This window comes from Natator depressus, chromosome 3 (genome assembly GCF_965152275.1).
Source record: "Natator depressus isolate rNatDep1 chromosome 3, rNatDep2.hap1, whole genome shotgun sequence".
In the NCBI taxonomy this organism is placed as follows: Eukaryota; Metazoa; Chordata; order Testudines; family Cheloniidae; genus Natator; species Natator depressus.
The window spans coordinates 108,499,628-108,521,522 of record NC_134236.1 but is presented as its reverse complement, the minus strand read 5'-3'; the positions used below and the strand labels follow the sequence as shown (position 1 = coordinate 108,521,522).

At 40.6% G+C, this 21,895-nt stretch overlaps 1 protein-coding gene across 1 annotated transcript in view; it reads right to left on the bottom strand.

Moving 5' to 3' along the window:
* The window catches only part of ADGRG6 (adhesion G protein-coupled receptor G6), a 144,234-nt gene that overhangs the window by 86,758 nt on the left and 35,581 nt on the right, over positions 1–21,895 (bottom strand). Inside the window, exon 2 of the mRNA XM_074948531.1 lies at positions 2,739–3,080. Within this exon, the coding sequence (XP_074804632.1) occupies positions 2,739–3,080 (342 nt within the window). The remainder of the gene's footprint in view (positions 1–2,738; positions 3,081–21,895) is intronic.

Below are 21,895 nucleotides of genomic sequence, written 5' to 3'. Positions count from 1 at the left end.
TTTTTACAATTACTTTGCATTCATCTGGTAACTTGTAAGAATGCATTAGGCAATACACTACAGCAGTAATTTGAAAACATTTCATTTGTTTTCATGATTTTTATTGACTTGTTTTTCATGAGTGCATTACACAACTGAAGCCCATGCCACATCTTTGTAACACGTAGCAGAGAGTGCCTCAGCTACATTCCTTGGCAAATCAAAGCCTTTTGTTGGAGAATTCAACTAATGGGTTTTTGTTGGGTATGAAGATTCTGTTCAATATTTCTCAAAAGCAGTCTGGCTGAATGCTGCAAGCTAGTGTTCACGAATATTTATGCCCTAATCATTCACTATTTGTAAAAATCTGTGTGAATGGATTTGCACAAATGTCTAGGAAAGGCTGGGACAAACTTCAGCTGGTGAGAGAGATAAGCTTTCAAGCCACACAGAGCTCTTCTTCAGCTCACTACATATAAGAAAGGCCAATCATTTTACAAATATGCATATGAATAAGGATCATCGTGGACAAACAAGCTAATGAACAGAAATGGTGAATGTTATTTGTTGTTCCTTATTTTCTTGATTGAAAAGTGTCAGCCACCCTGTCAGGTAGCAGAAACCATGTTTGTTCCAGAATCAGAATGTTAACATGGAGAGTTAGTATAATTACACTAGCATAGTTCTGACAATAAATTTCCCCATGTAGACGTGCCCTTAGGTTACCATTCACACAAAGTTATCAAGACGTGGGAAGGCCACTTGGTTCAGTCTCAGGGGACCTAGCTTCTAATCCTTGGTCTCCTACTGACCTGCTGGGTGATCTGGGGCAAATCACGTCATAACTCTGTTTCATCTCCCACATTGTGGGTATGTACTGAAGTCAGTGGAGTTGTATGGGAGTAGCTGATGGCAGAATTTAGCTTGTTAGGTTTATCTTCAGTGTTTATAGTCACACTCTCTCCTTTCATGCATGCAGACATCTCCCCATGTACATCCAGCTCTTACAGAAGCGTGACAGATCTGTAGTAATCCAGTGAGGTGCAGTAGCTTTATTCCAGACAGAGCCTTAGCAAGAAGCCTTATAGAGAGTGGACTGCATGGCCCAGTGATTATTTTAACATGACTCTTAGAAGCTAAGCTGTGTGTGTGTGTGTGTGTGGGGGGGGAATTAGTGCCAGTTCTGGTATCCTTGCAGACACTGAGTAGTACTTTACTCCACCAGTCATCTCATTTATATCTGAATATTTTTCAGAAATATTCTATTTTGGTGGACTGATTCCAGGAGTAAGGTACTAATCAATGTGAGTAAGGATGGCAGAATCCTTAGAAAAGACATTTAGCATCAGACAAATTTGAATGTTAACAGTCAAACGTATCATTTTGCACTACCTGATTCTATGTACATTTCCTCATTATCCAGATTATGATCTGATTGCCTTCAGTACAGCAGGAGTGGCTTTCTGACCCAGAATAACCTTTCAGGTGACTCTAATGAGCCTTAGTAACATTTCTAGCTCTCTCTAGTTAGTGTTACCTTTTTTCTTTTTCAAAGCTGTAAACAGATTTAGCTTCTGTAATCCTGCCCTTTCATTCTAAGGATGTAGTTCTCTCTCTTGCAAGGTGTTGGGAATGAGGAGGAGACATACTATATGTAAGCTCTTTGGGACAGGAATTATCTTTCTTTTTTTGTCCTGCGTTTGTACAGCACCTAGCACAATGGGGTCCTGGTCCATGACTGAAGCTCCTAGGCAAAACCTCAGAACAAATTAATAATGCTCCAGCTTTAGAATGTAAAAGCATTCTGACTATAAAAGAAATAAGGCCTCCTCGGAGCAAGAGAGCTGAGAAAATTCCTGAACTTCACTTGTGTCAGCTATGCTGGCATGCAGGGAGAGTGGGGCCATAGTGCTGCCATGCTCACTATGGAGCTGCTACTGCTTCTGTTCTATAGAGGTTGTTTTACCCCACTTATCATAATATCTGAGCGCCTTCCAGTAGTGCATTAAGTGAAGTGATTAACATCTGTCATGTGCGGTTTGTTCTCTCATCCTCTTTCCATAGGGGGAAGCATATGCACTGGAGTGTCTTATTTTGGTAGGGCTTCTGGTTTTTTTTAATAGATCTGTTGCTGTGCATTTATGCTAGAGAAGGCAAGGTCAAAGAAGGCTACCAAGTGGAAGGTGGTGAGGTGTGTGATAGTCCTTAGTTCCTAGGGGAGTTCACTCCACAGTCTCTGACCTGTCCCTGAGGAAGTTCTGTCTCCTGCACAGATGAGGTTTACCCTTATTGGAAAGTTCTAGTGTGCCAGAGGAGTGCAGTTGTTTCTGGCTGTGTTAACTTCCCTGTTGCTCTCCACAGCACTGGGAGTCAGATTATGGCTCCCTGCCCCTATGTGGGTGCACTCGTCTGTGGGAGATATATCCCTCTTGTACTCTGTAACACACATGTGCAGAAAGAGGCATAACTGAACCAAAAATCTTCACAAGCACTGTAGGTGGTTTTTCGATATACTGGAGCAAGCCATATGCCAGGACAGAATCAAGCCCTGTATCTTCATTCACACACACTCACACCAATAAATTGTTAAAAAGTATGTATAAGTAACTGGTTATGGCTACATTTTGTCCCCAAATATATCTAGCAGAAACAGATCTCCAGATTCTCACTTCAAAGATTCAACTTACCACATAGAGTGAGTCTGCTTGGTATAAGACATGCTAGATAAAAGAGGAAAGAAATTCTTTATGCGTACATACCTCGGTTATAGCTGGCATTGAAGCCTCTCTTTTGGATACTAAAGTCACTTGCAAAAGATACTATCATTTCATTTCCAGTGGAGTTAAATGATAATCCTTTGGCAGTGACGCCGCAAAACTTAACCTGATTCTCTCCAGTATCTAGAGTTAATGAATCGTAAATGCAGTTTGGAGCTTCTTCAATGTCAAACTCAATAAATGTTATCTGAATGATGAATCCAGGAGGAGCTCGGAGGGTCCACTTGCATGCTTGGCTGTTAGGGTAATCACTGGGAAAGCAGGGAGAGGTGAAGATTCCCGTGGGGTTGGACAGCAATATCCTGCAGTCAGAGCATCCAAGAACTGTGGGACCAAAAAAGAAAAGGGGGCGGGGAGGGTTGAGAGATTGTAACATGAAATAAAACATCAAGAAATTGACATAACAATTAAGGTTTAAGTGAAGGGAGGAGAAAGGAAGGTGTTCCTTTAAAGGACAATAACATTGGGGGTAAAGGATCACTAAAAAGGAGCACATATATAAGAAATACTCTGGGAAAGAAATACATAATACAGTTCTTAATACACAGTGGTATACCATGCAGTATCTTTTTATTTGCCTGATATACTAATGCAGACAATGTAAAAGCAACTCTTTTTTGCTCTCAAACACACACACATACCCTTTAACTGAAAGGGTCTAAAAAGTCTACAGTAGCTACTTTTTAAGTTGTATCAGCAACTTTCCAACAAATACATCCACAGTTCTGTCCCTGCTCTCCCCTTCCGGAAAAAGGGTAAGAATTTGTTGCTGGCTTATATCATCAGCAAGTTATTGCACCGTTTCCATGCTGACTCAGCTCTACTGGCTGGCATAAGCGGATGGGGGTAGGGGGATCGCAAAGTTAGAAGTGGGGTTTTATTCCCTTTTATGCCCTGCATGCAGATCAAAGGATGATCTAGCCCTTAAGGATTCCTGTAAATACCTTGATTTCTCAGATGAAGAGGTATGTATGAAAATCTATAAAACAGTTCAGCTACCTCTTGCCAAAAGAACACTGAGCAATTTAGGCAAAAACTTTAAAGGACCAGATCCTGCCACCTAGACTCACTCTGAGTTCCTTGCTCAGCAAACAGTCCTCCTGATTTCATTGGGTCTTGCTCCTGGAGTAAGGTACTACTCAGGGTGGGAGAATTTGAACCTTTGTTATTACATAAACTGAGTTAAGCAACGAAAAATGAAGAATTAAAACTTAAAAGGGGTCAAAACTTGCTGCCTTTTATGCAATATCAAACATAAATAAAGTATTAAATGAGTTGTTCCAAAACAAAAAGGTACTATTCTTTCAGTCCCACTTGCTAGCCTCGGCTGGATTTAAAGACTTATCTTCAATGCAATAACAAGTAAAAGTTACATAACTTTGTCAATAACAACTTCCCTGAATTTTAGTAACTTTCTAACAGAAAAGCAGAAGGTAATTAATTAACCCCCCTTCTTGGAGAGAAGAATCCTCTTTTTGATGATACTGCACCATCAGCAGACATTGCTACTAAACTGCAACTGAAATGCTTGATTAAAACTCAATTAAAGTTAGTGGAAAGACTCCCAAAGTGTAGGTAAAGTACAGGATTATAAAGAGAAAAATTATAGCACTAGAAAAAATATATGCTACCACTAAAATACAGTACATAGATACTACAGTAAGTGCAAAGGTAGTATATAGGAACATTTTAAATTAAAATGATAGTATTATTTATATCACAGTCATTCCTAGGAGCCTGAGCCATTGACTAAGACCCCAGTGTGCTAGGCACTGCACAAACACAGAACAATAAGATGGTGCCTGCCTCAAAAGAAGTATTCAGAATATTCTTAGGCAAACAATATCTGGATACTTTACAGGAACCAAGTCAATTGATTAACATTTAGACCTGTCAATTAACAAATGGAAGAAATGTTTGCTCTATGCACCATGTCATAAATGAAATAAAGGTGGCTTTTTAGTGTATTGAATTTCTCAGTATTTCCAGTTCAAGTCCCCTTCAGGAGCATAAATTGATGATGGGATTATGGCAGGTTTCCCAGCTTTTGTCTGCCATTCGTTCATGGGGGGTCATTACAGGTGAGCTGTCCTGTAGGCACCAAGGATTAGGTAAGCAAAGCTTGATTTGGCGCCATCCTAGTATTGTACTAATTGTTCTGTACACAATGTTGGTCAGGGGGAAGCATTTATAGCCAGACGTATCCAGTGTCTTCTGTTTCAGAACAGGGGCTAGGGGATCACAGGAAAATCTGGTTGGGAAAAATGAAACCTTAATTATCCCTCCCCCCCCACCCCGCCCCCCAAAAGGAGTTAATTTTGGTTATTTAAGTGCAACAAAACACTGGTTAGCTTCTATTCCCTTTCATTCACAGAAAAAAGACCCAAAACTAAAAGCCAGATTAGTAAGAGCAAATGGGCCAGTGAACCCAACTCCACTCTCTAGAACTGGCCACCTGAAGGCTGTGCTTTCTGAACAATCAAGGAAGCATTGTGTGCAATGCTGCCTGAAGCTCCCACTGGTATGGATAGTATGCAGCACGTTTTTTGAAGTCCCTTGCCATGAGACAAACCCCTCACAATATTAACAAGATCACTGAGAGATGGCTTATGTCTATTCAGACCTCCACTGAAGGTTATTTCAGTGAGATGTGAATTTTTACAAATAGCAAGTTAAATTTCAGAGCAGCATTGACTGGCATCTGGTAACTGCAGGTAAGGTATTTTTGTTTTCCCAGGGTAGTGTGTGTGGCACTTTGACTTTGCCCTCATTCTCACCACATTTCCTAAGATCATCCCCCATTTCTGGAGTCTACATGGGACCATTTCTGTGTTGTTCATTGGTATGGCAGCATGCCAACCAGGAGGCTTGCTCTGTGAGGAGAATGTGGAGGTACGGTTTCTACATTTATTTTTGTGTGTGTGTGCAACTTATTGAAGCACATGGCTCTAAGTGGAGAAGAGGTAATTCATTTATAGGGCTTCCAGAACAAAGGCGGTGGATGACAGCTGTTGAAAACGACTACAGAAATTTCATTTGTTTAAATTTCTAAATCATCTTAAACATTCACTGCAAACACTGGGAGGTTGTGGCTCTGTGGGTGGATGAGAGTGATGTGGGCAGAGTGATGGGTGACTGCTTTATCATTATATTCCTGAAAAAGCACAGAAATGCTAACGTTATCTTCATGAGCTTTGGCAAAAATCCATTCTGCATAATGAAGCACACTGGCAGTGACTTATGAGATCTCATGATAGCGTGATTCCTTGTTTGCCCTATCACAACTGGTTGCTGTGGACATGATTACAATGCCACACAGGGAGGACAACTACATTGGGTAGGCTATACATATAGGGATATAAACTCTTGGGGATTAATCTCATGGTGAGAGGAACAGAGAGAGAAAGATGGCACTAAGTCACCTTTCTGCTCTTCTGATCCTGGTCTGGCTAGAGGATGAACCAACCTTTAATACGAATGAAAGCAGCTGCAGAACTTGTCTAAACTATGCTGCTTGCAGGCAGAATGCTTCATCATGCAGACTGATGTACTAGTTATTTTCAGTACAGTGGCTCTGGTGTGGCCACAGATTAGTACCATGGCTGTGGATTTGGCAGAGTGTCATGTATTTCGCTCTACTCCCTCCTACCCACGCTATATCCCTTCCCTGCCCCTTCTTGCTGAGTGCTAGGAGAAATAGGTAACACAGAGCTGGCTAGACCAGATTTGTATAAACTAAGCAGAGCACAGCAGATGAAACTGGGGCCAAGAATTAAGCCTTTGGGCCAGATCCTCAGCTGGAGTAAATTGGTATAGCTCCTTTGATGCTGATTTACACTAGCTGAGGATCTGGCCCCTCAAGTGTGATTATAGTCTGATGATGGCTCTGTAAAAATATCATTGCTGGCTTCTACATTTTTATATATCTTCCCAGTTTGCAAGCAAGCTGAAATATTTATTCATTCAATGAGAACAATAAACAAATTAATGATTGACATGGTCAGGGACTCCATGGGCATAGAGTTCAAAACTTGCTTGTCACTTACCTTGTTGTTTCCCTGGACTGGTGAATAATACAAGTTGAAATTAAATATATCACAACCAAAAAATGTGTTTAAAAGACATTAAGGTTGCAAAGTCAAGCACTCAATGCAAGAGTTAACGTTGCCTGTGCAACCTTAATTCAGACCCTTTGTGTGTGTGTTTTATGATACTGTCTTTAATTACATGATCACACATTTTTTTCCACAGGATCCCTGCCTTATTCACTGAATGGATAGTTAGTTAGTTCAATATTTTCTTCAATGCTCCTAATGGAATGTGTTGCCCAAGGCCTTATTTACCTCATGCCATGTAAACCTGTTAAACAATCAGTGGGGCCACTGGACGATCGAGTTGCTAAAGGAGCACTCAAGGACAATAAGGCCATTGTGGAGAAACTAAATGAATTCTTTGCATCGGTCTTCACAGCTGAGGACATGAGGGAGATTTCCAAACCCAAGCCATTCTTTTTAGGTGATAAATCTGAGGAACTGTCCTAGATTGAGGTGTCATTAGAGGAGATTTTGGAACAAATTGATAAACTAAATAGTTATAAGTCACCAGGACCAGATGGTATTCACCCAAAGAGTTCTGAAGGAACTCAAATGTGAAATTGCAGAACTACTAACTGTAGTCTGTAACCTAGCATTTAAATCAGCTTCTGTACAAAATGACTGGGAGATAGCTAATGTGACGCCAATTTTTAAAAAGGGCTCCAGAGGTAATCCTGGCAATTACAGGCCAGTAAGCCTGACTTCAATACCAGGCAAACTGGTTGAAACTATAGTAAAGAACAAAATTGTCAGACATATAGATGAACATAATTTTGTTGTGGAAGAGTCAACATGGTTTTTGTAAAAGGAAATCATGCCGCACCAATCTACTGAATTCTTTGAGGGGGTCAACAAGCATGTGGACAAGGGGGATCCAATGGATATAGTGTACTTAGATTTTCAGAAAGCCGTTGACAAGGTCCCTCACCAAAGGCTTTTAAGGAAGGTATGCTGTCATGGGATAACAGGGAAGGTCCTCTTATAGGTAACTGGCTAAAAAAGAGGAAACAAAGGGTAGGAATAAATGGTCAGTTTTCAGAATGGAGAGAGGTAAATAGTGGTGTCCCCAAGGGGCCTGTACTGGGCCCAGTCCTATTCAACATATTCATAAATGATCTGGAAAAAGGGGTAAACAGTGAGGTGGCAAAATTTGCAGATGATACAAAAACTACTCAAGATAGTTAAGTCTCAGGCAGTCTGTGAAGAGCTACAGAAGGATCTCTCAACTGGGTGACTGGGCAACAAAATGGCAGATGAAATTCAATGTTGATAAATGCAAAGTAATGCACACTGGAAACCATAATCCCAACTATACATATAAAATGGTGGAATCTAAATTAGCTGTTACCACTCAAGAAAGAGATCTTCAAGTCATTGTGGATAGTTCTCTGAAAATATCCACTCAATGTGCAGTGGCAGTCAAAAAAGCAAACAATGTTGGGAATCATTAAGAAAGGGATAGATAATAAGACAGAAAATATCATATTGCCTCTATATAAATCCATGGTACACCCACCTCTTGAATATTGCATGCAGATGTGGTCGCCCCACCTCAAAAAAGATATATTGGACTTGGAAAAGATTCATAAAAGGGCAACAAAAATGATTACAGGTATAGAACGGCTGCCATATGAGGAGAGATTAATAAGACTGGGACTTTTCAGCTTGGAAAAGAGATGAGTAAGGGGGGATATGATAAAGGATTATAAAATCATGACTAGCTTAGAGAAAGTAAATAAGGAAGTGTTATTTAGTCCTCATAACACAAGAACTAGGGGTTACAAATGAAATTAATAGGCAGTAGGTTTGAAACAAATAAAAGGAAGTATTTCTTCACACAATGCACAGTCAACCTGTGGAACTCTTTGCCAGAGGATGTTGTGAAGGCCAAGACTATAACAGGCTTCAAAAAGAACTAGATAAGTTCATGGAGGATAGGTCCATCAATGGCTATTAGCCAGGATGGGCAGGGATGGTGTCCCTAGCCTCTGTTGGCCAGAAGCTGGGAATGGGCAACAGGGTGTGAATCACTTGATTACCTGTTCTGTTCATTCCCTCTGGGGCACCTGGCATTGGACACTGTTGGAAGACAGGATACTGGGCTACATGGACCTTTGGTCTGACCCAGTATGGCCGTTCTTATGTTCTCTTATATAGCACCTTCTATCTGAGGACTGCCTAAGCACTTTACCTGTATTAATGACTAGATTTTACAGGTAGGTAAGTATTGTCATCTTGTTTGAGTAACAGAAGTCAGATGATATGGCTGGTCACATATACAGGAAGTGGGTGACTGAGCTCAGAATAGAAGCCAGTCCTGCCAACCACAAGACCATCACACTGCACTTTCAAAGATACAGTGAAAGTTTATAAAAATTACTAATTGTTTTATACTATCTTGTTGAATTTAATGAAAAGGAAAATAATTTCCCCTTTTTACAAACTAATTGCTCATTACATTCACGTTTTAAATGGAAGCCACAAGATAGCAGATTTACAGAGAAGTCTCAAGGCAATAGGTCAGATTTATTTATGACTCCAAACAGGCATGTAAATGAGGGCAGTGGTGGTGCAGACAAGCAGGAGAAAGCACCAAACCACCATGATGTGTGTGGTCTGGAAGGTCTACAGGAAAAACAACCCCCTACTTTTTCAATATGGAGCGCAAACACTGAACACAGAACAGTTATAGTACTCCAGAAGTTTAACCAGTGGCAAACCTCACCCATGCTACACTTTCTTCTCTTTCAGAAATCATTTCAGAGGTGAAGGGGGTGAAAGAAAGAGTGGCTGTAATGGGCTCTCACACTCAATCCTTTTTAGGGGAGGACTGAGTGCAGTGTTCGCTAGGCGTCAGCTGTAAGATGAGCTCTATGCGGCTCATTCATAAACATTTCACATGGGACTTCTTGAGGCCTCAGTGCACTTTATTTGAAAACATATTTTCAGTCCATCCATCCCACTATTTTTGAGAGTTTTGTGGAGCTGCAGCTGAGTAGGTGCAGCAGGGTTTTTTGTTTTTTTTTACCAATTTGTAGAACCTTTGACCTCCTCGGAAAAAACCCCTAACATGTCACACTGCACTGGCACTGCCTACATATAAGTGATACATTGAATTTTAGCCAGATTTTCTTTTCCAGTTGAAGGGACACTGACAAACGTGTGTTTTAAGCTCCCAAATTTTCCTACCCTAATCCTTGATGAATGTTTTCTGTATGCAGTGCTGTTGTAGCTGTGTCGGTCCCAGGATATAAGAGAGACAAGGTGGGTGAGGTAATATCTTTTGTTGGACCAACTTCTGCTGGTGATAGACAAGCTTTTGAGCTTACACAGAGCTCTTCATCAGATCTGGGAAATTTACTTGATTATTAGATGTTTTCTGTGTAATACTGTACACTACATGGCTTTAATTCAGGAAAGAACTTGAGCATGTGCTTAACTGCTAGTCGGTGCTTAAATCCTATTGATTTCAATGGGACTTAAGCACAGGGTTAAAGTTAAGCAAGTGCTAAAGTGCCTTCCAGATCAGGGATGCTTTCTTGAATCAAAGCCTATATTTGAAGGCCTACTGTCATGTGTGCCCCCTTATGCTTTGCTTCCATGAGGACTGACAAACACAGAGTGGGAACAAATGGGAATTAACACCATTGCCCTGCCACATATCCCTAAGCAAATATAATCTCAAATGTACGAAACAGGCAGAAAAGCCTGTCCACAGAACTGGACAGCAGTGAGAGGGATGTCAAGTAAGCTCATCTCTTCCATTTCTGACCATTTTCCCATTTTCTCTGACTATCAGGTAAGTCACTAATAACTAGGTAATTATATATACATGCACACATATTATATCTTGTGCACAAGTATCTAATCTATATATACACACACACTCATACATACACATGCCATATATGTGGAGTTGGTAACCATGTGATCAATTAGACACCATGTGATAAAATAATGTTCAAAAGGTTCAGGTTATGTCTGCCCTACTGTCTTCACAAAAATCAATTCCCCTCCTTCCTGCCTTTTCCTCCCCAAAGTGCTTATTCTAACATTCTCAGTCCACTAAGCAACTTCAAAAGGCCAATGGGGATGGCTTTTTCCCCACCCTCAAATCAAACTGCCACAGAAATATTTCCCTCCGAAATCTGGATTTTCTTCACAAATTACCTCTACCCAAAGCCCAGGCCCTTTAAATCGCCACCCCAGCTCCACTGCTACTACCCCAGGGCTCTGGCAGCGGGCCTCTGGCAGCAGTTTAAAGGGCTGGGGGCTCCAGCTGCTGCTGAGAGCCGCAGGCCCTTTAAATTGCACCTGGGGAAGCTGATCCACCCCGGTACGGTGCACTGGCTGGCTTTCACCTCTGACTAGTGCTGAAGGCCTTGGAGGCCAGAGGCCTGCCCCAGTGGAACTGTGAGAATCCTTGGGGCCTGGCCCACTAAACGGGTCATGCCCAAGAGACTGGTTACAGACTGGAACACCAGACTCTGTGAATCTGTGACAACTGGGTTTTCTAAAAGTGTCACAAAGTTATCCTGTGCCCTTCCTGAGCTAGAAATAGGAGCTTTATCTTTATGGAAAGGGTTTTATCCTCCCCTCATCAACCCTTCCCAATGGGATGCTAGCATTCACTTCCAGACCCTTAAGGACCACAGACAACAGACTTTAAAAGTGTAGCATTTCTGAGTATAGAAAGACATTATAGATCATTTTTATAGTTCCTCTTAGAGCCCTGAACAGCTGGCCTCATGAATACTAAAGCTCCTTGCTTTGCAGGCTGATGAATATAAAAAATAGTCCCAATACAATTTTTAAAAACTCTCTAAAATATTAAAACTGTTTTTCTGTAACACATGTGGCAAACACAGAATCCATGTGGCATGAAAGTTTTGTCAGAACCCATATGAGACAACTTGCATAATCTTGTGAGTAATATGCTCATCCCAAACCAAACTTATACTACCCTAACCCATTTATCATACATACATGCTACAATATATTTTTCATAATAGGCCATATGTAGCAAGAATCATAGACTATCAGGATAGGAAGGGACATATAGTCCAACCCCCCTGCTCAAAGCAGGACCAATCCCCAACTAAATCATCCCAGCCAGGGCTTTGTCAAGCCTGACCTTGAAAACCTCTAAGGAAGGAGATTCCACCACCTCCCTAGGTAACCCATTCCAGTGCTTCACCACTCTCCTAGTGGAAAAAGTTTTTCCTAATATCCAACCTAAACCTCCCCCACTGCAAGTTGAGAGCATTGCTCCTCGTTCTCCGACCTCTTTGTACTATTCTTGGTTTGAACGTTAGGAAATGTTTTTTTTTGATTAACTTGCAAGGAAAAATGCTATTTTAAGCATTAAAACCTAAACCTCAGTTCAGACTCACATTCTGGGTCAACCCATAGCATCATCTGTATAACAGTATTCCTTGTACACAGCAAGAATTTAAAGCCTCCATATTCTTGACTAGAAATAGCACATAACCCTGATGGAGACTTTTATTATTCCATGAAAGACAAGATTGTGCTCTCACACAAATTATTCAACAATTGGGTTTTGGCTACTGAAGCCAAGAGACAAAGAAAGTACTATGCGCTGGCCAGTCCTGTCCGCTTGCCTCACATCTTCGTTTGCTGATATAGTATGTCTTGCTGTAAGCTCTTTATATGGCTGAACCGGTTGGTGCACATAACAGTGAAGCAGTAGAGAACACCTCCTCACAGTCTTGCATTTATTGTCTTCTACATGAAAGTGAAATTGTAGTCAGCAAAGTGACTTATTCAATATATCTGCTCCTAGTAGCTTTGACCTTTACTGCTTGCTTTACTGTGTAAACAAATTTCTACTACTATAAAAGATAGCTGAGGAACTTCTCTTCTCTTTGTCTTGTTTCAGAGGGGCAGCCGTGTCAGTCTGTATCAGCGAAAACAACGAGGAGTACTTGTGGCATCTTAGAGACTACCAAATTTATTTGGGCATAAGCTTTCATGGGTTAAAACCCACTTCATCAGATGCATGGAGTGGAAAATAAAGTAGGCAGGTATATATACACAGCACATGAAAAGATAGGAGTTGCCCTACCAAGTTGGGGGACAGTACTAATGAGACAATTCAGTGGAAGTGGAAATGCGCTATTCTCTTTGTCTTGTAACACAAGTACAATGAGACATTCAATTAAATTAAAAGGAGGGAAATTCAAAACTGATAAAAGGAAATATTTTTCACACAATGTATAATTAGATTGTGCAAGTTAAAGAAGTATAGGCTGGATGAATGGACTATAAGGTGGATAGAAAGCTGGCTAGTCCATTGGGCTCAACGGGTAGTGATCAATGGCTCCATGTCTAGTTGGCAGCCGGTATCAAGTGGAGTGCCCCAACGGTCGGTCCTCGGGCCGGTTTTGTTCAATATCTTCATTAATGATCTGGAGGATGTGTGGATTGCACCCTCAGCAAGTTTGCAGATGACACTAAACTGGGAGGAGAGGTAGATATGCTGGAGGGTAGGGATAGGATACAGAGGGACCTAGACAAATTGGAGGATTGGGCCAAAAGAAATCTGATGAGGTTCAACAAGGACAAGTGCAGAGTCCTGCACTTAGGACAGAAGAATCCCATGCACTGCTACAGACTAGGGACCGAATGGCTCGGCAGCAGTTCTGCAGAAAAGGTCCTAGGGGTTACAATGGATGAGAAGCTGGATATGAGTCAAAAGTGTGCCCTTGTTGCCAAGAAGGCCAATGGCATTCTGGGCTGTATAAGTAGGGGCATTGCCAGCAGATCGAGGGATGTGATTGTTTCCCCTCTATTCGACATTGGTGAGGCCTCATCTGGAGTACTGTGTCTAGTTTTGGGCCCCACACTACAAGAAGGATGTGGAAAAATTGGAAAATGTCCAGTGGAGGGCAACAAAAATGATTAGGGGACTGGAACACATGACTTATGAGGAGAGGCTGAGGGAACTGGGATTGTTTAGTCTGAGGAAGAGAAGAATGAGGGGGGATTTGATAGCTGCTTTCAACTACCTGAAAGGGGGTTCCAAAGAGGATGGCTCTAGACTGTTCTCAGTGGTAGCTGATGACAGAACAAGGAGTAATGGTCTCAAGTTGCAGTGGGGGAGGTTTAGGTTGGATATTAGGAAAAACTTTTTCACTAGGAGGGTGGTGAAACACTGGAATGCGTTACCTAGGAAGGTGGTGGAATCTCCTTCCTTAGATATTTTTAAGGTCAGGCTTGACAAAGCCTTGGCTGGGATGATTTAGTTGGGGATTGGTCCTGCTTGGAGCCGGGGGTTGGACTAGGTGACCTCCTGAGGTCGCTTCCAACCCTGATATTCTATGATTCTATGAACTCCTTGCCACAGAAAGTTGTTGAAGCCAAGAACTTAGCAAGACTGAAAATGGAGAAAGGGACATTATTGTGGATATCAAGAATATCGAGAGAGACCTCTGGATATATCATAATTAATGGGAATAAAACTTTTGGAAGGGATATTAAACCTCATGCATTCAGGATTTAACCCAATCTATACCTATTACAGAGAGGGTGAGTCCCCATGTGGGCGTCCTCCTGCAGGGTTCTTACACCTTCCTGTGAAGCATCTGGTTCTGGTTACAGCATATGGGACTAGCTGGACCTTAGGATTGATTCCTATGTTCCTACGTACTAATATTCGTAGTACAATCATTACAAACATGGCAAAGGGAAGTAGCTTCTAATCTATTCTGCTTTTCATAATCAACAAAATTGAAAGCTAAAAGCTAATGGCAGAATCACCACTAAAAGTGACAATATATTATAAGCCGCAGAAAGAACAAGGCTTAATTTTTCAAATAGAAAGCTGAGTTTAGAGTACGTTGGACATGAGAATAGTCAATTATTGACTGAGCAAATTTAACCTGGAAATATTGACAGCAAGAAGGGGGCCTATCCTTCTCTCATTAAAATCAATGGCAGACTCCCATTGATGATAATGGAAGTGAAATTGGACTCGATGGGTCAATTCCTCAACTAGGGTACATCAGTATAGTTCCACTTGATGGACACTTGCTGAGAATGAATCATTATGTAATAAAGATTTACATATGATTATCATTATATGTGTGCATATAAGATTCTGTCTCCTAACAGCGGGCGGCTTGATGAAGCAGTAACACTATTAGTTTCTGACTGATCTGGGGAATCGAGGGAAAAAAACTACAATAGAAGAAAATCTGTTCAAAGCCAGGGTGGGGGCCCTGCACCACCTGTTTCCCCTTGGTTCTCTGGTTTTGTGCCAATGTAAAGGGAAGTGGAAACAAACACATCAGCTAGGTAAATCTGCAATGACCTGTTTGCGCAGAGTTCACATGTTAGACAAAGTTAAGGATTTCCCCCAGAGGGAGAGGGCAATGTGAAAATCCTGTGTTACACCCATTGTAAATTCAGAACATTTTCATTGGCATCTCCACGATAATCTTATATAAATAACACTGAACAGTTTGCTACCTAGAAATGCTGTACACAGGCAAATATACATGTCAGTAGAGAGGGAAATATAAGTGAGTAAATGCGTTTCGGGACAGAGATAGGTGGGAATAGGGGAGTTTTTGTGGGATTTTGATGTTATGGAACAGTAGTTTCAAAGTGAGATCCACAGAGCCGTACGTGGTGGTCTATAAAGAGTTGGCTAGTTGCACAGGAGCTGGCTCTCCTTGTTTTCAGCTGCTATACTGCACTAAAACAGCTAAATGGGCTGGGCAGCTGGTGTAAACCAGTGTAACTCCACTGACTTCAGTGCAACTATGCAAAGTTACACCAGCTGAGGATCAGGCCCATTTGAATCGGCTTCATTCTTTGCTCTCTTGGAATCCATCAGAACATAACAGGTTGGGATTTTACCAAACTGTATGCCAAAGATATTCTTTAAGCTTTGTGTGTTTGTAAGCAGAATATTTGAGCCTTTGAGTTGTCCTAGAAAATGTCAGAGTGGTGGGTGACTTGCCTCTCCAGCAGACGTTGGGACTAGGGTGACGAGATAGCAACTGTAAAAAAACCAGGATGGGGGTGGAGGGTAATAGGCCCCCATATAAAACAAAGCCCCAAATATTGGGATTGTTCCTGTAAAATCAGGACATCTGGTCGCCCTAGTTGGGACTGCTTGAATTCAGTTTATTGGAGAGTAACAGCGTGTAGAAACAGGCTGTAATTACTTTTCACTGGAATTCTCTATAATAGCGACGATATGCCAGTGTAGGCATTTTGGCAGATCTCTGCCCAGCAACCGCTCCCTTTGATATCTTTTCCCTTTGATACTCTGGAATTCTGTTTCTTATTTTTCCATTATATGTGGCAATCTGTTTCAGCATTATTTAGAGTTGCACAGATTTCAGCAGTTAGTCCTTTTGTATTTGTTGGGTCATTTCAGTACACAATCAAAGCTAGCCATTGGTTGCAATATGTCTGTCCAATCTCATTTGCAAGGAGCAGTGTCATAATTTCAGATTTCCTTTGCAGAGAAATCATTTGAACACATATGTGATACGCAAAGATAATTCTCCTTCATCCACCATCTACTAATGAAACTCAAAATGCTTCTTCACCTCCCAAGGTTCAGTCCCTGTGTGGGTTAGTAAATCAACCCTAACTACAGCTGGTTTAAAAATAAGGGGTGTCAGGAGGAGAGTGGTGAAAATTTTCAAAAGTTTTCATTTAATGGGTTTTGAAAAGGAAGCGTTTTTCATTTATTTTCATTTTTAACAAAAAATTAGTTTTTGAAATTTCTCATTGTCACCATTTATCTTTCTCTCTCTCCTTTGCACCCTTCCCCTTTTTTTATTTCATTTTTCTATTTTACCACTGAAAAAGGGGTGAATAATGGGGAAAAACAGGGGGATGGATGGAGAAGATGGAATAAAAAAGGAAATAATGATAAACTGGTTGACTAAAATTGGGGGGGAGGGAACAATTCCAATTTTGTTTAAATTCCAGTTTTCCAATTTTGTTTAAAATACCCAGACTTTTTTTCACTCAAATTTTCCAGTTTAGAAAATAGGTCATTTTTTAATGAAAAAAATCAAATAATCCAAAATATTTCAACCAGCTCTGGCCCTGACCAGATATTTAAATCTAGTGTTCTAGATATTTTTAATATGCCCTCCAGCTTTGTTCTACTTAATGTGAATTTCTAAAGGCTACACAACACCTGTTAAAATCTGTGTAAGAAACATTTGTGCAAGGAACCTAACCTTGGAATTAGAAGGGTCTATTTGCAAATTATTAATAAAATCAATAAGTGGGAATCTAGTCAGAATAAAGCATGACTGGTGCACAATATTTCAGCTTCTCTTTATGCAGGGTATTATGAGTATCTGATGACTTACAATCTGTTGGTGCACATAAAGCCTTGAATGAAGCGGGGAGAAGGGAGGAAGGAGGCAGGATGGTCTTGGCATGAAGGCATTGAACTGGGATTTCAGGTGATCTGTTTTCAATACCTGCCTTTGCACAGACTCCCTGTGTGATCTTGAGTAAGCCATTTAATAATATTTCCTTTGTCTGTCTTGTCTAATTAGACTGTAATATCAGGTCAGGAGCATTCTCTCACAAAATGGGGCCCAGATCTCCAGTGAAGCTCTGGGTGCTACTGTAACAGAAATAACAAATAGAAAATACATTGTGGTCATGTGATATGTAATTATAATAATACCCAGCACTTAATACCAGAAGGTCTCAAAGTGCTTTTCAAAGCAGTCTAGTATCATTACACCTGTTTTACAAATGAGGAAACTGAGGCACAGAGAGTTGATGTGACTTGCCTAAGGTCATCCAGCAAACCAGTGGCAGAGCCAACAACAGAACTCAAGTCGTCTGAGTCACAGTCCAATTCTTGATCCACTTTGCTACAAAGTGGACATGGTCATCAATAATTGTTGTAAAGTGCACAGACTAATCTGCATACTCTGGGCCAGATCTTTGACCCAGCCTCTGTTCCCTTCACACTGCTCCTGTGATGCAAAGAGGGCTTAAAGCTATCTCAAATATGCTGTTAAGGATTCCCCCAGTGCTGGGGAAGCCTCAGCTGGTGTAAAGCTGGAGTAACCAGCTTTACAGCATCTATTCTCCCTCCTTTGGCAAAGGAGACGTGAGGAGGTAGGCTGCAATGCACAGGACTCTGGCTGATCCTCAGCCTTGGGATTGCTCCAGTGTAAGTTTAGAATAGTTATTAGGCTGCTCTGAATTATGCTGGAATTTCCCCTCAACTCCCTCAGAATCAGGAGAATGGAAAAGTGGTTTAAAAAGCGATCTTCCCTACACATATCCACCCACCCCGCCCCCAGCTGTTTCAAAGTGAGGATCTAGCCCTTTCTAACTGAACATTCTTGAAAATGTCATTCAACGTAATTATAAATAACCTCAATGATGGAGATCAACAACTGCTTTTTGACACAGAGGATTTCAATCAAACCTAAAGTGAGACAAGCTGAAGGAGATAAAATGAGCTAAATTGACAATTCCTTCATTTTGTCTTTGCTGATCAATCAATATTAGCAATCTTTGGATTCCTTTTCCTTCTTCATTTCTTCTCATTCCAGCAAAAATGCAAAGATCATGCATACAAGATTAAATATGAAAGTGTACCCTTAATTAAGCATGCTATTTGCATTAAACCTGGAATAACTGATTATTTTTGCTTCATCCATGTGTGATCGTTTTACTTTTGCTGCTTTGGGTTGTGATTTATTCTTCTTATTTTACTCCCATCCTGAAGTAGTTCTGCTCACAGGTGCCCACTGAAGTCACTAGCAATTATAAATGCAGATGAGTTACAGGATCAGTGTTTTAAATGTTTCTATTTCCAAGCACACCTTGACTATCCCTCCAACTAAACACACAATATTGCATTTTTTCTTTCGTGTGTTATTTCTTCTCTCTCTCAGGATTCCCTCAGATTTTCTTTCCATTCACCTTCTCCTTCTAGTTACTTTTGATTTTTATCCTTTTTCAATATTTCTTATTTCCTTCTGGGACATACCAGGGTACAGTCCAGACTAACGAGTAGCTGTGTCACCTCTGCCCTCTAACCTGTGTTGCCCTTTACAATGCTTTACTATTGTAGCCTCCAGCCTGGTCTGCTCACAAACAGCCTCCAGCATACAAGTCACTCCCAGCTATATCTCTGTGCATGCTGCAGCCAGCCAGCCACACACCTCCAATCTTAGATTTTCCCACAGATATGTATCTCCTGTACTGCCCAGCTCTCCTCTGGACAATACAAGTTTATATAAAGTCCATTACCTCTTTAATAGAAATAACATGCACATAACTTGCCATTCCAAATGGAGTTTCCAAAACACTTCAATTTAAACACACTGGATTAGATAAAATAATAAAACAAGTTTATTAACTCTAAAGAGAGAGATTTTAAGGGAGTACAAGTAATGAGGCATAAAAGTAAAAAATGATTACAAGAAAATAAAGTTAAAACACTACTGGTATTTAAATTAAAAAAACTATATCGGAGTTAAGCAAAGATTCTTGCCATATGCTTTTAGCAGTCTTACTGACCAAACCCTGTAGGTTTCAGAATCCAGTGAAGGCCTTGATGCTTCAGGTGTAGAGAATTGGTGGGCAAGGAGAGAGAGAGAAGGGTCTCTTGGGGTGTTTGTCCCTCCTTTTTATAGTTTCAGTCTCCCTTCTGAAAAACGTTGCCAGCTGGGTACCAGGAGACAAAAAGCCTATATGGAAGGATGTTCCATGCTGTTTCTTTGTCACCTGTTTGGATTTCCTTTGTCTCCCCTTCCTGCTTGATGACTCAGTTTATGCTTAAATGCAAAGTAAGCAGAGCACACATTCCTTTGGAGACAGACCAGTTTGCCAACCTCAATTTGCATCATGTGTTAATAACACCATACAGTGGAATTGTATAACTTCACATACAATGTTGCCACACACATTTTATCAGAACAATATTGATCAGAAAATGATGAGTTTTCAAAGAATACCTTACAAGACATATTTTGTACAAAGATTATTACAAAGTATGTAGGGTGTGGACACAGGAGTACATTCTGTCACAACTTCATTTTTATTAATTAATTTACTGTGTCTGAATATTGACAGTCTTTTCTAAGTAACTGATCTAAAGCTCACTGAAGTAAATGAGTCTTTCCATTGGCTTCAATGAGCCTTGGATTAGAGCCTTTGTTCTTTTTCTACAGTGATAAAAGATAAACATGGAAGAAATTTATTAAAACTACCTTATCCATCCCTCTGCCAGTGCAGGAATTTCCCCTCTAGAATCCAATGCTTTTTTCCAGTCCCGTTTTAAAAGACTCAAGAATTGGGGCTTCCAACACTTCCTTTGAGAAGAAGATTCCATAGGCTAAATTATCTCAGTTAGGAATTGTTTTCTGATAGTCACCTTAAATCTTTATTTGAATTCACTCCAACTTGTCAATGTCCTTCTGGAATTGAGTTGAAAAAACTGACTTTCATAACTTATTTTCTTTTGTAATATTTCCCCATGATCTTGCCAACCCGTAATTCTTGGGAACCAAGTTCTTGATCAATCCATTCACTCATCTTTTAATGTTATCTAGAAATTACAGTGAAGGAACTTTTTGGGGGTGGGGAGAAAAAAGACACTTCCTCATTCTTTCAGTCCCCTGAACTGTTACTTATATTCATGTTTACACAATGATACTTTTTCTTAAGGTTCAGAAAGAACAGGAATTTTTTTTTCCACCTTTGAACACAGCAGGTATGACTAATACTGGGTCAGACCAATGGTCCATCTAGCCCAGTATCCTGTCTTCTGACAGTGGCCAGTGCCAAAAGCTTCAGAGGGAATGAACAGAACAGGGCAGATATTGAGTCATCCATCCCCTGTTGTCTAGTCCCAGCTTCTGACAGTCAGAGGTTTAGGGCTACCCAGAGCATGGGGCTGCATCCCTAGCAATCTTGGTTAATGGACATTGATGGACCTATCCTCCATGAACCTATCTAATTTTTTTAAAGACAGTTATACTTATGGCCTTCACAGCATCCCCTGCAAATGGGTTCCACAGGGTGACTATGTGCTGTGTGAAAAAGTACTTATGTTTGTTTTAAACCTGCTGCCAGTTTAATTTCATTGGGTGATCCCTGGTTTTTGTGTCAAGGGAAGGGATAAACAACACTTATTAACTTTCTTCAAACCATTCATAATTTTATAGACCTCTCTCATAGCTCCCGTTAGTCGTCTCTTTTCTAAATTGAACAATCTCAGTCATTTTAATCTCCTCTCATATGGAAGCTCTTCCATACCCCTAATCATTTTTGTTGCCTTTTCCTGAACCTTTTCCAATTCCAATATATCTTTTTTGAGATGGGGTGACATGAACTACAGGCAGTATTCAAGGTTTGGGTGTACCATGGATTTATATACTGGCTTTATGATATTTTCTGTCCCTTTATCTATCCCTTTTCGAATAGTTCCTAACAGTCAGTTAGCTTTTTTGACTGCAGGTGCACACTGAGTGGATGTTTTCAGAGAACTATCCACAATGACTCCAAGATCTTTCTTCAGTGGTAACAGCTAATTAAGACCCCATCATTTTGTATGAATAGTTGGGATTATGGTTTCCAATGTGCATTACTTTGCATTTATCAACACTGAATTTCATCTGCCCTTTTGTTCCCCAGTCATGCAATTTTGTGCGATCTCTTTGTAACTCTTCGCAGTCAGCTTTGGACTGAACTATCTTGAGAAATTTTGAAACATCTGCAAACTCTGCCACCTCACCGTTTACCCCTTTTCCCAGATCATTTACGAATATGTTGAATAGCACTGATGCCAGTACAAATAGTTGGGGGACCCCAACATAAGCCTTTCTCCACTGTGAAAACTGACCATTTATTTCTACCTTTTATTTCCTGTCTTTTAACCAGTTACTGATCGATGAGAGGACCTTCCCCCTTATCCCAGGACTGCTTACACTGCTTAAGAGCCTTGGTAGAGGAACCTTGTCAAAAGCTTTCTGAGAGTCCAAGTGCATTATAACCACTGGATCACTCTTG